Below are 19,749 nucleotides of genomic sequence, written 5' to 3' on the forward strand. Positions count from 1 at the left end.
GTCTCAGCTACCCCCTGGTAGCGTTGATAAAAAGTGGCGCTGAGGAATGACTACCCTTAACTGCTGCCGTTTAAAGGCGTATTGGCGGTCGTTAAGGGGTTAAAAGTGCTTGAACTTCAATTCGTGCATTAACTTTTAGGTAGAAATTAGTTTAATTTTATATACTCAACGTGCAGCTTCAAATTTACATCCATTTTTGGTTGTTGTGGCCAATGTTCTTCAGGATCGAGTGCTGGGGAGGAGAAACATTTGGGAGTTTTCCGGGCTTCTACTGGCATTGCCAAGTGAAAAATGAACAGCACTCAAGCGCAACCTTAGCTGGTGTTTGTATCTACCCATTCATGAGACTGGGCAAGGTGGGGCCACCAGTTGTACTAAACTTGGACATGTTTCAGCAATTCACTTTGCAGCCCTTTGGTCTGGGAAAGGTAGAAAAATTACAGCCAAAAATACATGAAACGCAGTTGTATGGGGTCTAACAAATTAGACTTGCAACTACAAAATACATGTGTAATAAACAGGAGAATTTATTCCATATTGCTCAGAGTGATATCAAGATACGAGACCCCCCCCATATCAAGTACAGTTGCACAAATGCATTATTTTACAATGTAGTGAGAAAGGCACTGTGTGAATGGCATATGGCAAGGGCTTAGCATTCAGGGTTGTTGTTTTTTTTGTGACATTGAGGTCAAATGCAAGAACATCTAGTAGGTAATACATAATTAGATCTGATATTATTCTTCCGAAGTGCCAGGAGTTCTCCATCTCTCCGTTATGAGGATTGGCGAATTTAAGATCTGGAATGCAATTTTCAAGCCACTTTAAAGACTTTGTAGCTCATTAAGAGGACAATCACAGAAGGTCAATTAGATGATTTTATCTGTAAAATTATGGGAAACCTCTTCCTCAGCAGAAGAAATCTTTTATTTTGGCTGTGCTGTATATCTCAGATATTTCTTCCCAGAAGGTAGGTCTTTGGTGAAAACTCCACAGGTGAAGATCTTACTAGCTTCTGCCTCAGGAACATTTGGAGGAACCATAACTCTCTCGCCAGGCTGATAAAGGGAAAAGAGAATCTGATTACAGCGGATTGCATAAAGGCTTTCTTTAAACAACGGCTTAGATTGCACAATATTGATTGTAGCTGTAACTAGCATTTCTGTGCCAGAGTTGGAGAAATGCAGTGGAAACACAGTCGAGATGTTAGAGAAATTAAAGTTGTACAATAAAGCGGATTTAGGCAAAGCAAGAAAAAAGTTTTTCTGCCACCTTCTTCTCCACAAATACCTCTACCCGGTATTAGAGTGCCGCATTACAACAAGACCCTTTGGGGCTCAGTTCGTGACGTCATTGTGCCGACATACAACCATCAACTCACGGGAACCCACCACGTACTATTATGGTGCTGCGCCATCAGGGGTTATTACCTTCCAGTCTACAGGAGTTGCAACATTGTGGTCGGCCGTTAGCTGAAGGGAGTCTACAACCCTCAAGATCTCATCAAAATTTCTACCGGTGGTTGCTGGATACAAGATTGACAGCTTCATTTTCTTATCTGGACCAATGATGAACACCTACAAGACAAAAGACAAGCTTCAGTAGGTCATTATATACTGATCACATGCAATATGCACAAAGTTCGAGCTGTAGGCATGTCCCCAAGCTATAAAGAAATACAATACAGCAATGAGTTAGGCGTTTGTGCTTACTACACCACTGCAATGATTTTAGGTCAATTACAAGTCACAGTAGCATGGCGCCGCCCGCGTGCAGCCTTTTGGCCCCAATTCATTGCCGTTTCTTTAGAGTTTGGTGAAGATAAAAAAAAAAACAAAAAAAAAAAAACAGTCAATGCATGCAACAAGAAAAGTGACTTCAATCTGGTTTCCCTATGAGGAAATCAATACTCACACATCGGGCTGTCACAGGCATCCCATCATTGTCCTTCTCATCAGGATCCAGCATACCCAGTTTTACAGCAAGGTCCCTTTTGGGGTCAGCAATTATTGGGAAGGGTAGGGTCTCTGTGGGCTCCTCACAGTTGTAAGCATTTATGTCCTGTAGAAAACACAGAACATGGAATGAAAAGGTGAAGTAAATGAGCTTCCCATGCAGCCAGCGCTAGAGAAGGACCACAAGTCATTACTGGTGCAAAAAGCCTATTCAAAGACGCATGGTGCACGTAAATGTAGCCAATGCACTACATTATCTGAACACATCGGATTAAAAGGGCTGTAGAAGGGCAAGAACGCGCCACATGTTCACAAAGCTCAATCATGAGAAGAGGGAGGCCGGCCATGAACGTACAAGCCTGGTAAGGAGCTTTGGCCAACACCCAAGGGTGGCTCTCTATCAACCCCCACTTTCTCTTCCTTTCATCTTTCCAACTACTGTATGAGACAGTTTCCCAATCACAGGTAAAACCTATTAAGAATTAAGCATTTACCTTGCTCCAGCCGAAGTGATCTGGCACAGAATCTATGGACAGGGCGATCATGCGGACATTTCGTTTCTTGAATTCCGGTGCCATCTTTACAGCCCGACCCAGCTCTGTGGTACATACCGGCGTATAGTCCCTCGGATGTGAGAAGAGAACACCCCATCTGACAAATACAAGTAGTGTTTCATATAAATTGGAGTCAACTATAATGCAGAATTCTGTAGCTAGAAAAGCCAAGTAAAAAGTGGCTCGCGACCTTTGACAGAACCCTCATCTTTAGAATAAGCGATAAATTAGTGATTTTTGGGCTTCTGACTGAGTACAAGGCTCTGGATCCTAAAAGCAAGGCCCTGTAGAGCCCCATATTGATGAAGCAGATATGTATGCTCAAAATGCATTCTATTCATTGTCTATGGGGCTGGCAGCAAAAGTACAGTGCCGGGCCATTTCCAACAGTCCCTTATGCAAGGTATGTGCCCCTCTGCCCCATTCACAACAGGGCACAATAGAGGAGCCAGAGCCCCGTTTTTGCAAGTGATCAGGAAGTTCTCCCATCTGATGGATATGGGGATTCCCAGGATGGAAAGTTATCCCCTATGGGGCCATAGATGCCACGTCACCCTCTGCTCTTCTACAAAGGGTCCATGTACACGACAAGCTACAAGTCTGGATCCTGCATGATAGTCATTACAGACCCATTGGCACCTTCTGTAAATAAAGGGCAAAGTAAAGCGTATTGTCTTATACAACCACTCTTAACCCATGGAATAAAAAATCCAGTTGAATGGCTTGTCTGGATTTAGACTGTATTCATGCTCATTTATGTCTGGTTTTACTATATGAATATTCAGGGTGCACAGATCCTATGGCAGGGTTTTGAAAAGGTATGGAAAGAATAAACCAAGATACTAAGCTTGGCAAGGTCTTTCAGCTCCGAGGCTAGGGGGTTTATTTCCTTTTCTAGACTCCTTGCACACTTCATGCTTTCTGACTCCCAAGTGCAACAAAAATTGTAAAATTGTAGTAAACCACATGGTCTTAGGGTTTGCTCACGTCTGCTCATAAAATCGGCAAGCGACATGTAAAAAAAAAAACCCACACAACGCAGAACACATGGACCTATGCTTGTCCTATGCGATTTTTACGCACCCATCACATTGGAAACCTGAGATTTCACATTTCATCAGCCGAGTACAGCAAATTCACAGCTTGGTCAGAATAGAGGCAATTGAAATATATAATTAGTGCGTGTAGCTTACTGTACATATAGTTAGCTAATATGAAAATAATGGCTTATTTTATTTACCTGCTAATGCAAAGTCTGGGAAGGTGGTAATAAACATGAAGGTTCCCAGGCTATTAAGATCAGCTTAGAGCTGTTGACTTAGCCTTTACTGGTTATTAAATGGGAGATCCCCCTCTCCCAAAGAAAAAAAAAAAATGAAGTGAGGTCTTCCCATGTTTAATAACCACCAAATGCTAAGCAGCAGCTGCAGGCTGATAATAGGCTGGGGAGGGGCCTTAGATATTGGTCCCCTCCCAGAACAACACGAGCCCTCAGCTACCCCAACAATGGCACATCCATTAGATGCACCAATACTGGTGCTTAGCCTCAGCTCTTCCTGTTTGCCCTGGTGCACTGGCAAGTGGGGTAATGGTTTTAGAGTAGATGTCAGCTTTGTAATGTCAAAGAATAGAACACAGCACTCCTGTTTCAGTGCCCCAACAGGATCCTATCCCTTTAAGTATGTAAAGTAAACTTGACACTTGGATGTGAAAACTATAGATATTTATTTGTTCAGGCAATCCAAAACAGACGTTTCAGTCCTATAAATAAACCCGATTGCACAGGTAAAAGGAAAATCAGAAGTAACACCGCAAGGGTCAAGCAGCAGCAGCTTATTGCCCCCTTCCCAGACTATTAAGAACAGCTCTCTGCTTCCCCTCAGCTGGTTAATAAAAATAACGGGGGACCCAATGCCATTTTCTTTTATTTGCTGAATACAAGCACAGAAAAATATACACGCAAAGCACTGATCATATATCTCACTGACATTTCTATCTATATCTGTATAGAAGATTGTTTTATTAGTTAGAACACTAGCTTGAAATGACAAATACTGCATGTTAAAAACACATTGCATACCCATGCTAGGTGAGAAAAAAAAAAAAATAATAATGTACACTCGCGTACCACTTGCATGGCATAAGGATGCTAGGTGAGGAGAAGAAAAAAACAAAACACAACTCGCCCAACACTCCTTTTCTGGCTGAGAATCTCAGCTAATTTATATACACAGATGTGAATGTACCTTTAAGAGAAGTATGGTGCCTGTAGGAGGCACCGTATTCTCTCGTAGAAGCTGTGCTTCCAGGTGAGGAGGACTTTGAAATAGGACACATGTAGAAACCTGTCACTTCCAATATGGCCGAGCGCCCAAATCTTACATTGCATATTCATGGTTATGTAATCGCTCCATATTTTAATACAGCAGAGGAGGGCAAGGAGCAGCAAACAGTATTGAAACCGTGGGAAAAAGCAACCTGTTAGATTTCACATTTGGCAGCCAAGGTTTGGTGGTAGTCTATCAGATATAACCGGCATTAAGCCCCCGTTACACTAAGCGATGTCTCAGCGATCCGACATGATGGGATCGCTGGGACATCGTTAGCCCCAGTGATCTGGACCAGCGACGCTGGTTACTAATGTAAACATTGGGTATCCAGGAGCAGCGCGACTCCTGGATACCCGACGTTTACATTCTAAACCAGCGTCGCTGATCTCTCGCTGCCACACACAGCGATGCATGCTGGGCAGCGGGAGACCGGCGATCAAAAAACAGCCCAGGCCGCTCGAGCACGATCAGCGATAACCGGCAGGGGGGCCGGTCGCTGATCCCCGTCACACACAGCGATCTCGCTTGTGATATTGCTGATGCGTCACAAAATCAGTGATCGCTGTGTGACGGGACCCTTAGATGTTTGCAGTGTACACAGTGCCAGACAAAGGTCACAGGATTAGCAAACGTAATGTCTCTTGCCCACAATGCCAGGAGGTGCAGGGCGAGGCCGGGAGCACGAGAAACTCACGCCAGCTAACTGTTATTGAAGGGAAGTGCTGGATTATGGCAGCCTACTCTTCTTATTCAGCTTTATGTAAAAACAAAGCATTGAAAATCCTGAATGGATTTTTTTCTATCCACGTCAGGATTTGAAAGTGCCAAGTGGAAACAGCTGTCAATTTTCAGGCATTTTCCAGTATGAAACCACTACATACTTTACCATAGAAGTCAGTGTGCAAACTGCAAAAGTGGTACAGATGCCTGGAAGTAAGTTTTTTAATGTTTTGTAAAAGAGTTTTTTAGGATTATTGCCTCACAAAAGGTTAGCATTTAATTCATTGCATATACTAAAACAGTCAGCAGGTTTTTGAAATGTACCATATATATATACTCGAGTATAAGCCGAGGCACAAAAGGGTAAGTGCACACTAGGGTGACCGGATCTCATATGGGGGGGGGAAAAAATGTCAGAATCTTGTTCGTCTGGACCCCACAAAACGATTCCCCTTTCCAGATATTGAGAGAGCCAAAATTTGAGCTCGATCAAACGACGTTAACCCGTGCCGCTCGTCGCTCAAAGTTTGAAAAATCCAAATTGAGGTATTTTAAGATTTAGGTATTTTGCATAGTCTGTTAGACTATAAAGAATGTGACAACATTGCAGAAATAGCCCTGACCAAATTTTCGAACCATTTGTGGTATTTGAATGCAGAGTTGGTGGGATTATCGTTTTTTGATCCCACCATTACAGACAATGAAAAGTTGTTAATGGCTAATAAATTGCTCAGTAGCACAGATGAACCATCAGAGCACGCTAACCTACATGAGTTGATAATTTTACATAGTTATCTAATCTATTCTAGAGCTTTTGTTAAAGTAGTTTTTGAAACGTCAGAATATAATGCTCGGCATTTGCTTACAACTTGCAGGACATATTGCTTTTGTTCTTCATCTTTTGTCAGAAGGTCGTTAAAGTCGGTTACTTCCTACCTCTTTTAATTTTTCTTTCCTAACTTTTGGATTTACAACCCTAGCGTGCTCTGATGGTTCATCTGTGCTACTGAGCAATTTATTAGCCATTAACAACTTTTCATTGTCTGTAATGGTGGGATCAAAAAATGATAATCCCACCAACTCTGCATTCAAATACCACAAATGGGTCGAAAATTTGGTCAGGGCTATTTCTGCAATGTTGTTGTCACATTCTTTATAGTCTAACAGACTATGCAAAATACCTAAATCTTAAAATACCTCAATTTGGATTTTTTCAAACTTTGAGCGACGAGCGGCACGGGTTAACGTCGTTTGATCGAGCTCAAATTTTGGCTCTCTCAATATCTGGAAAGGGGAATCATTTTGTGGGGTCCAGACGGACAAAATTCCGACATCGATTTTTTGCGGTCACCCTAGTGCACACGGAGTTTTTTGGCTCTGCGGATTTTGTAGTAAAAACCGCAGATAAATCCGCAGGACTAAAGTCCTGTGGTTTTACACCTCATAATGGATGAGGTGTGAAACCGCAGTGTTTCTGCACAAAAGAATTGACCTGCTGCGGATTGTAAACCGCAGCAAAACCGCGTGGAAAAATCCGCAGCATGTGCACAGCGTTTTCCAGTTTACCATTGAAAACAATGGTACTGTACAATGCACCTAAATCTGCTGCGGATCCACAGCAGAATCCGCACCGTGTGCACATACCCTAATTTTGCCACGGAAAACTGGGTAAGCTTATTGACGAGTATATGCTGGGTATGCATTGTCCCCTCATTCCTGTCCTGCTGTGCGTGGCTCCCATAATAATAATAATAATAATAATAATAATAATCCTACTCACCCTCCTCCAGCGTGCCCCCCACAGCATCTCGCTGGTGCCGGCTTCCAGCAGCTCTTCCTACTGAGCGATCACATGGCACCGCTCATTAAGGTAATGAATATGCGCTCCACACCTATGGGAGTGGAGACGCGTGCATATTCATTACCTTAATGAGCGGTGCCAGGTGATCGCTCAGCACAGGAAGAGCTGCCGGCATCGGGACCAACAGCGATGCAGTGACGGCGCGGAGGAGAGCGAATATGATGTCTTCTGGAAGCGGGTGGCTGCAGCGGTCACTGTGTGCGTTATTTAGCAGTGGCACAGGCTTTAGCCACAGCCGCCGGCTCCTGACGCTGCTCTCCCTCGACAATGACTTGTGTATAACCCGAGGGGGGCGTTTTCAGCACACAAAAGAAAAAAAAAAAAAAAAGTGTGCTGAAAAACTCAGCTTACACGAGTATATACGTTAAAGGGAATCTGTCACCCTTTTTTTTGGCTTGCAGCTGCCAGCATAGACATCGGGGGCTTATCTACAGCATTCTCTGATGCTGTAGATAAGCCTCCGATGTAACCTGAAAGATAAGAAAAACACGTTATATTATACTCCGGTCCGACGCCTCCCTTCTTCATGCGATGATGTCCTCTTCTCCCGTCCTGATATGGCTGCGGCGCAAGCGCACTGCTCTGCCCTGTTGAGGGCAGAGCAGAGTCTTGGAGTGCGCAGGTGTCAGGAGAGGTCCGGCGCCTGCGCACTGCAGAATTCTGCTCTGACCTCAACAGGGCAGAGCAGTGCGCTTGCACCGTAGCCATTACAGGACGGGAGAATAGGACGTCATCGCATGAAGAAGGGAGGACCGGACCGCAACGCCCACCGGACAGGACCGCCCACCCTGGTGAGTATAATATAACGCGTTTTTCTTATCTTTCAGGTTACATCGGAGGCTTATCTACAGCATTACAGAATGCTGTAGATAAGCCCCCGATGTCTATGCCAGCAGCTGCAAGCCAAAAAAAAAAAAAAAAGGGTGACAGACTCCCTTTAATGAAACTGCAGCATGATATAAAGACTGAGACCCTGATTCCAGCAATGTGTCACTTACTGGGCTGCTTGCTGCAATTCTGATAGAATCCCTGTTTTCTCTCCTATACGTGTAGCAGTACTCAGAATATTGAGCTCTATATAACCCTGCCCACACCCCTGATTGTCAATCTGCCAATCAGGAGTAGGGGTGGAGTTAACAGACCAGCTGGACTGTGACACACCACAACATCTAGTCCTGCAGTGATCATCTCCTGCTGATAAAACACTGATATTATTGAAACTACAGTAAGCTGCTGAGCGATCAAGTGACATGCCTGAAACCAGGATCTCTGCCTTTACATCATGCTGCTCTCTGATTACATAGCAAAAACATGGTGACAGATTCCATTTAACGTCTAAGGGAGAAAGAAACCCTTAGGCTAAGTGCACACGTACCGGAACTCTCGCGAGAATTCCGGAATTCCATTCCCCGGGAAAATCGCATTTTAAATTCCCACGATTTTCCCGCGGAAAAACTAGCATTTTGCAAGCGTATTTAGCTTGCAAAATGCTAGCGTTTTCCAAGCGATTTGAAGCATCGCTTGGAGAACTGATTGACAGGTTGGTCACACTCGTCAAACAGTGTCTGACGAGTGTGACCAACTTTTTACTACTGAGGCCGCCTATGCAGCATCAGTAGTTAAAGATGGAATGTAAAAAAATAAAAATAAAAAATGGTGTGTTATTCTTACCTTCCGACGTCCCACGCATCCGTTCCCAGTAATCCTTTGCGAAAATGCCCGCGATGACGTCAGTTCTCGCGGGATCGCGATGCCGTCGCGCGAATGACCGCGAGACTGGACGTCATCGCGGGCATTTTCGCAAAGGATTACTGGGAGCGTGGAGAGAGGCGGGAATGCTGCGCGGGACGCCGGAAGGTAAGCATAACAATATTTTTTATTTTAAATTCTATTTTTTACAGGGATATGGTACTCTCAGCCTGGAGGACAGTCTCCTCTCCTCCGGACCGTGGGTACCATCCGCAATTGTTCTGCTTACTTTCCGCATGGTGTGCACAGCCACATGCGGGAAGTAACCGGAACAATGCATTCCTATGTGTGCGGGATCGCCGCGATTCCGCAAATTAATGAGCATGCTGCGTTTTACCGCAAAGCGATTCCGCCGCGGTAAAAACCGCAGCATTAGCACAGCATTGCTGAATCCCATAGGAATGCATGGGATGCTTATTTTTCGCGTTTTCGCGGCAAAATCGCGCGGTTAAAACCGCCGCGGAAACGCGAAAAAAACGCCACGCGTGAACTCAGCCTTACAAAACTTTTTGATGCCATTAAAGGGAATCTGTCACCTATTGTTAGCCCCATAAGGGCAGAGCAGAGTCCTGCAGTGTGCAGGAACTCTCCCGCGACGGGAAGCAAAGAGGACGTCACCGTTAGAAGATGGGAGGCGCCGGACCGCGACTCCCATCGGACCAAAACCGGACCGCCCCAGGGTGAGTATAATCTAACTCGTTTTTCTTATCTTTCAGGTTACATCGGGGGCTTATCTACAGCATTACAGAATGCTGTAGATAAGCCCCTGATGGCGGTACCAGCAGCTGATGAAGTAGGTGACAGAATCCCTTTAAAAACTCTTCACATACCCTAAAGTGACATTAAAGATAAAAAAAAAATAAAAATTCTTCCCAGGGTTTGTCAGGCTGTCAAATCATTTTCAAGCTCATGAAGCATCCTGCAGAGAACAATTAAAGCTGCACCCTGTAGTGCTATAGTATGTGAACATGAGATGAATTGCATAACTGCTCTAGATAATAGGAAAAATAGGAAGATACATAGCACATCATTTTGCCAATTCATGCCCGGCACCAACAACAAGGCGATCGCCTCTTGCTGGGAACCTAACCTAGGACATAATTCACATTAGGCTGAAGCTTGCAGTTATATGAGTAGGAAGGGTTCTGATGCAATTAAAACCATGGGCTGATGTTTGGAGATATGGTTTTAATTACAGCATGATCCTACTACCCATAAATGCAGGCTTCAGCCTAAGAGGATTCACTTTAGATAGGTCCCCACAATAGGAGATTGCCTTGTTGTTGGCTGCTGGGCATGAATTGGCCAAATTATGGGTCAAGAATCTTATTTTTTTCCTATTATTTAGAGCAGCCAGTAATGCCATAACGCTATAGAGTGCAGCTTTGTTCTGTATACAGATGGCTGTTCTTAGTTTGCACCTGTACACACCAGTTTTCTGTTTCGAAGGGATTGTCAGTCTTGTTATTTGCAGAAAACAATGGCCAATCTCTTGCTGAGTCACAATGAGAGTCCAAAGTGTATAAAGAGGTCGATCGTGAGCGCTGTGTGCGGATACAGAACACGTTTGGCAGCCACAGAACAACTGAATAGAGATTTTGCCAAGTGCACAGAATATTTCAGATACTTGAACTATCTGACTGCAACATGTTAAAAAGCAGCAGTGAGCCTGCCCGCACGATCACACATTTCACAGATACCACTGCATATTAATATAATATTTAACCTCCGCTTCATGCCAGGAATGCAGATTTATAAAAGCGCTGACCCAAGAGGAACATAACTGGAGACCATGCAGAGGAGAAGCTGAACCCTTCCCATGGTAAAAATCCACGTTTATGCGCTTTTTCATGCGGATTTGTATGCGTTTTTGTAGGCTAAAGATATATTTAAAAAAAAAAAAAAAAAATAGTGATGTAATTTCCTTGTCCAACCTCTTCTTACATACTCTATTGAAGAATAATGTTTACACACACAGATAAATACCAAGCCCGATGTTTAGTAATAAACATAATAAAATGGTATATAAAGAGGTAAATAAAGAAAAAACAAACACAAAATCGGCGTTAGGCCAGGGTTACACTTGCGAGAAACTCGCACAAGTCTCACACCTCAGTACCTGGCACTCGGGACCAGAGCATTCGCTGCATAAAAATACACACAGCCACACACTCCGATCCCAAGTGTCGGGTACTAAGGTGCAAGACTCGTGCGAGTTTCTCGCATATGTGACCCCGACCTACGCAATATTTGTTTAATGTAAAAAAAAAAAAAAAAAAAAAAAAAAAAAAGGCGTGGGATCCCACACAGTTTTCTGCACCAGAGAGGGAAAGCCGGCGACTGGGGGCCGATGTTTATAACCTAGGAAGGGGTTAATGCCAATGGATGTTTCAAGGTTATGAATATCAGCTCACAGCTGTATATTTAGCTTTTACTGGTTACTAAAATAGGGGGACCCCCCCCCCCCCCCCAAAAAAAAAAAACAAAAAAAAAACAACCCTTGGGATCCCCCTATAATTAATAGTGAGAAAAGGCTATGCAGACAGCTGCGGGCTGATATTAATAGCCGAGGAAGCCCCTGGAGATCATGGGACAATCGTTATTACATCAAAACAGGGAGTATACTATTGGTTTATTTATTTTAAACAGGTGATTGAGGGCGTCGTGGATTAGCTGTATGTACTGTATGTGTGTTTTTGTTTGTTTTGCTTGACTCAATGGTAGTCAATGGGTCCAGAAAGAAACCCTGCAGATCCGCAAGAAGAAATGACATGCTGTGGAAAATAAAATGCTGAAAATCTGCGCAGATTTTTCCACAGCATGTGCACAGCAATTCTGAATTTCCCATAGACTAACATTGGCGGTGCACTACACTGCGGATTTGATGCAATTCTGGGCGTCCAAAAACGCATCAAAATCCGCAACGTGTGCACACAGCCTTACTAAAGTGTGAATAAGAACAGAAAATATGACTTGATTTTACTTCAGATATCCACACCAGATATGTAACGTGTGAGCCCTACTCTATGGGCGAGTCCATGGACTGACCGGCGGCACGATACGACCGCCAATCGGTAAATGGTTATTTGATATCCTGTGTACACAGGCAGACCACAGGAAGTGTGCACAGAGCGACCACTGTGCGCGGACCGCCATGGCCCTCGGCTGCACGAGTCTGGTTTACACAGGACGAATCATACACCACTGAGAATAACGATCGCTTGTGCTGCAGAAAAGATCATTTCACCTGACGAACGCGTGCATGTTCTGCTCGTCTATCAGTAGCCGCCTTACAAGAGCGCAGGATTCAACATATAAGAACACTGCAACACGACCATCATACAGTGTTAATGCAGCTGATGAAGAACACCGCCATATATACCCTTTACATGACCGTATACAGCGCGCAGTCTGCTGAACACCCCCATATAACACACATGATACAAACTTAAGCAGATTACAAATTTTTCTTTTAGGTCAGGGGTCTCAAACTCGCGGCCTGCATGCCAACTGCAGCCCTTGGGACAATAGTTTGCGGACCTCACCTCATGGGCCCTCGGGACAATAGTTTGTGGCCCTCACATTGGTCAAGATCATACATGCGAGAAACACGGCCTAGTCTAGTATGTGAAATCCCAGTCATACTTAGTACCGCTCATTAAGGTCATGAATATGGACGCCACTCCACTCTCATAGGCGTTGCGCCCATATTCATGAGCTTAATGAGCGGTACCACGTGACGTGTGACCGCGCGCTCATACAGGAAGAAGATGTCGGCGCTGGACCATCGGAGCTGCAGCAGGAGGAGGGGAGTATGATGATGGCTAGACAGTCACAGGAGCCTGCTGTCAGCAGGCAAGGCGTATGAGTCACACTCACAACACATGCAGCAGGAGCAGCCGAGCAGGGACTGGACCGCGCCACAGACTCAGGTGCGCCGGGTTCAGAATGCGCAGTGGGGTGGTGCGGTATATTGCTCTCGGAGGCGGGACATCAGCCGGCCTTATTGCGAACTTGCGCCATTACCCCAGGCTCAGAAGCCGAGGCGGCCGCGGAAATTGCTGCTCAGTGGGACAGAAAAAAAGTGGAAAAGATGCATCGGTGAAACAGTGACACCAAGTGGAACTATTACACAGCCCCAAACATGTCTTTTTCAAAGCCTGCAGTGAAGAGAAAGGTTGGTGATGAGCACAGGCAATTTCAGGAAAAGTGGGAAGTGCAATATTTCTTTGTTGAGCACAGGGGCATCCCGACATGTCTTATTTGCCCAGAGAAAGATGCAGCGCACAAAGAATACAATTTGAAACGTCATTACATAACTAGACATGCTGAGGAGTCTGCAAAATACCAGGGAGATGAAAGAGCCAACCAGGCGGCTAATCTTAAACGATATCTACTGAGGCAACAAGATTTCTTTAAGAAAGCAACTAAAGAGAATGCTGCAGCAGTGGAAGCTAGCTACGTGGTTAGTGAGATGATTGCTAAAGCAGGAAAGCCATTCAAAGAAGGAGAATTTGTAAAAAAAAAAAAAAAAGTGCATATTACAGGCTGCGAGTATTGTCTGTCCAGAAAAGAAAGGTCAGTGTAGCAACATCAGCCTTTCTGCCAACACCGCAGCAGAGCGCAGTTCTGACCTGTCCAGTGACATTTGTGATCAACTGTGTGAGAAAGCAAAATGTTTCCGTGTCTACTCAGCCGCTCTTGATGAGACCACAGACATCACCGACACTGCCCAGCTCGCAATCTATGGCCGTGGTGTTGATGACAATTTTGAAGTCACAGAGGAGTTGCTCACAGTGATTCCAATGCATGGCCAGACCACCGCGCAGGAGGTATGTCACCAGCTGTGTGACGCCATTGAGAATGCCGGTTTACCTTGGAGGAGGTTTGTTGGAATAACAACTGATGGAGCGCCATCAGTGACAGGGAGGAAAAATGGACTGGTGTCACTTGTTAAAAAAAAAACTGGAAGAGGAAGGTGTGGAGGAGGTCATTGCTCTACATTATCCATCAGCAGGCACTTTGCCTGAAGTTTGACAATGTGATAACTTTCGTTGTGAAATGCATCAACCAAATCAGATCCAGGGGCTTAAACCACAGAAGGTTTCGTGTTTTTTTTTTTTTTTTTTTTTAGAGGAAATAGAGCACATCCCCATATTCTGACTCCACTTCACCGAGGTATGTCGGCTCAGCAGGGGAAACATATTGAAGAGATTTTTTGAGTTGAGAGCAGAAGTGAAAGCCTTCACGGAGAAAGATGGGGCTGCTGCTCCTGTGCTAAGTGATCCAAAATGGCTCATGGACTTCGCTTTTAGGCTAAGTTCACGCGTAGCGATTTTCCCGCGGAATGGAATTCCGGAACTCTTGCGATAATTTCCGCTAGAGTTCCGGAATTCCATTTCGCGAGAAAATCGCATTTTAAATTCCCGCCATTTTCCAGTGGAAAAACTAGCGTTTTCCAAGAGATCTGTAGCATCGCTTGGAGAACTGATTGACAGGTTGGTCACACTCGTCAAACAGTGTTTGACAAGTGTGACCAACTTTTTATTACTGAGGCCGCCTATGCAGCATCAATAGTAAAAGAAAATGTAAAAAATAATTTAAAAAAATGGTGTTATTCTTACCTTCCGACATCCCGCGCAGCCTTCCCGCCTCTCTCCACGCTCTCGTTCCCAGTAATCCTTTGCGAAAATGCCCGCGATGACGTCCGTCATCGCGGGCATTGTCGCAAAGAATTACTGGGAACGAGAGCGTGGAGAGAGGCGGGAAGGCTGCATGGGACGTCGGAAGGTAAGAATAACACCATTTTTAATTTTAAATTCTATTTTTTACAGGGATATGGTGCCCAAAGCCCAGAGGACAGTCTCCTCCGGACCGTGGGTACCATCCGCAAATGTTCTGCTTATTTTTCACATGGTGTGCACAGCCACATGCGGGAAGTAAGCAGAACAATGCATTCCTATGGGTGCGGGATCGTCGCGATTCCGCTAAATTAATGAGCATGCTGCGTTTTTTTACCGTGAAGCGATTCCGCCGCGGTAAAAACCGCAGCATTAGCACAGCATTGCGGAATCCCATAGGATTGCATGAGATGCTTATTTTTCACGGCAAAATCGCGTTAAAACCGCTGCGGAAACGCGGAAAAAAAACGCCACGTGTGAACTCAGCCTTACTGGTGATATCGCACATGAGCTTAATGTACTGAACAAGAAGTTACAAGTCCAGGGGCAACTTGTCAGTGCTGCCTGTGACAACGCGAGAGCATTCTCTACAAACCTCGTGTTATGGAAAGCCCAGCTTTCTCAGACAAACCTTGGCCATTTCCCATCATGCAAGGCGCTCACGGAAGCAGGCGCGCCAGTCAGTGGTGAGGAGTATACGGATGTCACTTTGAAGCTACAGGAGGAATTTGATCACAGATTTGTAGACTTCAAGATGCACAGAGCCACATTTCACATTTCTGTATTATCATTTTCATTTTATTACTGATTGTTTATTTTTTTCATCTTGTGTTAAAAAAATAAATAGACATTTGATAACACCGGAATGTTTTTGTAAGAGCTTTTCTTGTTGAAAACCTGATGCGGCCCAGCCTCACCCAGATTCTACCTCCAGCGGCCCCAGGGGAAACGGAGTTTGAGACCCCTGTTTTAGGTGGAAAAAAAACAAAACCCTCCTATAAATTCTGATCTTTCTATATGTGACAGCTCCGATCACTCTCCAGTGAGTCACACCAACATCCTATAACCCCCGGTATAGCGCCGATGAGACGATCCACACACCTCTGTCCCGCAGCAGCACACCGCACGGGGGAGGCCCGCACACCGCACGGGGGAGGCCCGCACACCCAGATAGAAGTGTCCCGCAGCAGCACACCGCACGGGGGAGGCCCGCACACCCAGATAGAAGTGTCCCGCAGCAGCACACCGCACGGGGGAGGCCCGCACACCGCACGGGGGAGGCCCGCACACCCAGATAGAAGTGTCCCGCAGCAGCACACCGCACGGGGGAGGCCCGCACACCGCACGGGGGAGGCCCGCACACCGCACGGGGGAGGCCCGCACACCCAGATAGAAGTGTCCCGCAGCAGCACACCGCACGGGGGAGGCCCGCACACCGCACGGGGGAGGCCCGCACACCGCACGGGGGAGGCCCGCACACCGCACGGGGGAGGCCCGCACACCGCACGGGGGAGGCCCGCACACCCAGATAGAAGTGTCCCGCAGCAGCACACCGCACGGGGGAGGCCCGCACACCCAGATAGAAGTGTCCCGCAGCAGCACACCGCACGGGGGAGGCCCGCACACCCAGATAGAAGTGTCCCGCAGCAGCACACCGCACGGGGGAGGCCCGCACACCCAGATAGAAGTGTCCCGCAGCAGCACACCGCACGGGGGAGGCCCGCACACCCAGATAGAAGTGTCCCGCAGCAGCACACCGCACGGGGGAGGCCGCACACCGCACGGGGGAGGCCCGCACACCCAGATAGAAGTGTCCCGCAGCAGCACACCGCACGGGGGAGGCCCGCACACCCAGATAGAAGTGTCCCGCAGCAGCACACCGCACGGGGGAGGCCCGCACACCCAGATAGAAGTGTCCCGCAGCAGCACACCGCACGGGGGAGGCCCGCACACCGCACGGGGGAGGCCCGCACACCGCACGGGGGAGGCCCGCACACCGCACGGGGGAGGCCCGCACACCGCACGGGGGAGGCCCGCACACCCAGATAGAAGTGTCCCGCAGCAGCACACCGCACGGGGGAGGCCCGCACACCCAGATAGAAGTGTCCCGCAGCAGCACACCGCACGGGGGAGGCCCGCACACCCAGATAGAAGTGTCCCGCAGCAGCACACCGCACGGGGGAGGCCCGCACACCCAGATAGAAGTGTCCCGCAGCAGCACACCGCACGGGGGAGGCCCGCACACCCAGATAGAAGTGTCCCGCAGCAGCACACCGCACGGGGGAGGCCGCACACCGCACGGGGGAGGCCCGCACACCCAGATAGAAGTGTCCCGCAGCAGCACACCGCACGGGGGAGGCCCGCACACCCAGATAGAAGTGTCCCGCAGCAGCACACCGCACGGGGGAGGCCCGCACACCCAGATAGAAGTGTCCCGCAGCAGCACACCGCACGGGGGAGGCCCGCACACCCAGATAGAAGTGTCCCGCAGCAGCACACCGCACGGGGGAGGCCCGCACACCCAGATAGAAGTGTCCCGCAGCAGCACACCGCACGGGGGAGGCCCGCACACCCAGATAGAAGTGTCCCGCAGCAGCACACCGCACGGGGGAGGCCCGCACACCCAGATAGAAGTGTCCCGCAGCAGCACACCGCACGGGGGAGGCCGCACACCGCACGGGGGAGGCCCGCACACCCAGATAGAAGTGTCCCGCAGCAGCACACCGCACGGGGGAGGCCCGCACACCCAGATAGAAGTGTCCCGCAGCAGCACACCGCACGGGGGAGGCCCGCACACCGCACGGGGGAGGCCCGCACACCCAGATAGAAGTGTCCCGCAGCAGCACACCGCACGGGGGAGGCCCGCACACCCAGATAGAAGTGTCCCGCAGCAGCAGCACGGGACAGAGGGATCCTCAGCGTCCGGTCAGGGCCCCTGAGACCCCGGCACACAGGGCAGGAAGGAGCCGGCGTCGTCACGATCTGTCACTCACTGTCGTGACAAGGATCCGCCGTCAGCAGCCGCCGGTGCATCCCGTCTACACATCACAAGGCTATGCAAGACACCGGGATCCAGCTTCCAGAACCACAAGTCCCAGCAAGCTCCCCGCTCCGAGCAGGATCCTGTGCGGTTATACAACAGTCGCTATCCGCCGCTTCTCAGACACTTACGAATCTCCTAGGAAGTCATGGAACCGGATATGGCCGATCGTTGTATCGGCCTCGAAGTCCGGGAAGACATCGCCGAGGAGCAGTCCGGGCATGGCGACGACAGAGCGAATCAGGACTGACAGCTCAGCAGAGACCTCACCGCAGCGCCCACTAATGGAGGGGGCGGGGATACAGGAAGGGGCGTGCCGTTGTGCTATTGGGCAGACAGGTGTGGGCGTGGTCAATATCTAATGAGCGTTGGTGGGTGTGCCTTTGCGCAGGCGCTGTGTGTTCTGCTCTGGCGTAACCTTAGCTGCTGGAGGTTGGCAGCTCTATGCTCTGCAGTTCACGTGCTTGTGCTGCTCTGTTCTGACCACCATGACACCAAGGCTCCTCTGACAGCAAGACATTATTTCCTCTGTAAAATACGCGCAGGTCCCCGTGACGTCATGACTACAGATTACATCAACGCTGCAGCCAATCCCTGTGCTCAGCAGCTATAATGCCATTTACATGGCTGAACGCTGTGATTGACAGTAGCGGTGATATACTCTATAGTCGGGACTTCACCACAGAGGCGGAGAGATAGTGATGGAGCGGGGGACGAGCAGCACTGTTTTTTACATGTTTGGTTCTATTGTTTTACTTTGGAGCAAATGTTTGGTGACCGCTGGTCTAAAACTGGAAAACTCCTATAATGTTGAATACAGAGAGCCAAGTAGTCAGCTTCCTGTCAATATCTACGAATACGAATTGGCCTATAAGCAAAACTCAGCGGGAGAGCAGGCAGTACACAGGCCAGGAGGACGAGCACCGTATCAGTAGAGCGGGCAGTACACAGGCCAGGAGGACGAGCACCGTATCAGTAGAGCGGGCAGTACACAGGCCAGGAGGACGAGCACCGTATCAGAAGAGCGGGCAGTACACAGGCCAGGAGGACGAGCACCGTATCAGTAGAGCGGGCAGTACACAGGCCAGGAGGACGAGCACCGTATCAGTAGAGCGGGCAGTACACAGGCCAGGAGGACGAGCACCGTATCAGTAGAGCGGGCAGTACACAGGCCAGGAGGACGAGCACCGTATCAGTAGAGCGGGCAGTACACAGGCCAGGAGGACGAGCACCGTATCAGTAGAGCGGCAGTACACAGGCCAGGAGGACGAGCACCGTATCAGTAGAGCGGGCAGTACACAGGCCAGGAGGACGAGCACCGTATCAGTAGAGCGGCAGTACACAGGCCAGGAGGACGAGCACCGTATCAGGAGAGCGGGCAGTACACAGGCCAGGAGGACAAGCTCAGTATCAGGAGAGCGGGCAGTACACAGGCCAGGAGGACGAGCTCAGTATCAGGAGAGCGCGCCGTACACAGGCCAGGAGGACGAGCACCGTATCAGGAGAGCGGGCAGTACACAGGCCAGGAGGACAAGCTCAGTATCAGGAGAGCGGGCAGTACACGGGCCAGGAGGGCGAGCACAGTATCAGGAGAGCGGGCAGTACACAGGCCAGGAGGACGAGCACAGTATCAGGAGAGTGGGCAGTACACAGGCCAGGAGGACGAGCTCAGTATCAGGAGAGCGGGCAGTACACAGGCCAGGAGGACGAGCACAGTATCAGGAGAGCGGGCAGTGCACAAGCCAGGAGGACGAGCTCAGTATCAGGAGAGCGGGCAGTACACAGGCCAGGAGGGCGAGCACCGTATCAGGAGAGCGGGCAGTACACAGGCCAGGAGGGCGAGCACCGTATCAGGAGAG

The 19,749-nt window shown here is 48.4% G+C and overlaps 1 protein-coding gene across 1 annotated transcript; it reads right to left on the minus strand.

The window, feature by feature from the left end:
- Positions 1–503: 503 nt before the first annotated feature.
- PRDX6 (peroxiredoxin 6) lies at positions 504–18,181 on the minus strand. Its single transcript, XM_073571518.1, has 5 exons — positions 18,022–18,181; positions 2,450–2,606; positions 1,915–2,061; positions 1,431–1,577; positions 504–1,058 (listed from the first exon to the last, which is right to left on the minus strand). The coding sequence occupies exons 1-5, from the start codon at positions 18,111–18,113 to the stop codon at positions 927–929; spliced, it is 675 nt and encodes a 224-aa protein (XP_073427619.1). The 5' UTR covers positions 18,114–18,181; the 3' UTR covers positions 504–926.
- Positions 18,182–19,749: the final 1,568 nt, after the last annotated feature.

This window comes from Dendrobates tinctorius, unplaced genomic scaffold (genome assembly GCF_039654945.1).
Source record: "Dendrobates tinctorius isolate UK_male_01 unplaced genomic scaffold, ASM3965494v1 ptg000029l, whole genome shotgun sequence".
Lineage (NCBI taxonomy): Eukaryota > Metazoa > Chordata > Amphibia > Anura > Dendrobatidae > Dendrobates > Dendrobates tinctorius.

Excerpts from the sequence above, each read along its gene's own strand:
- PRDX6 (XM_073571518.1), bottom strand. The coding sequence starts at position 18,113 with ATGCCCGGACTGCTCCTCGGCGATGTCTTCCCGGACTTCGAGGCCGAT. Across the intron at positions 1,578-1,914 it reads TGCCTGTGACAGCCCGATGT|GTGTTCATCATTGGTCCAGA; the intron begins GTGAGTATTGAT and ends TTTGTCTTGTAG. Across the intron at positions 1,059-1,430 it reads CAACTCCTGTAGACTGGAAG|CCTGGCGAGAGAGTTATGGT; the intron begins GTAATAACCCCT and ends TCCCTTTATCAG.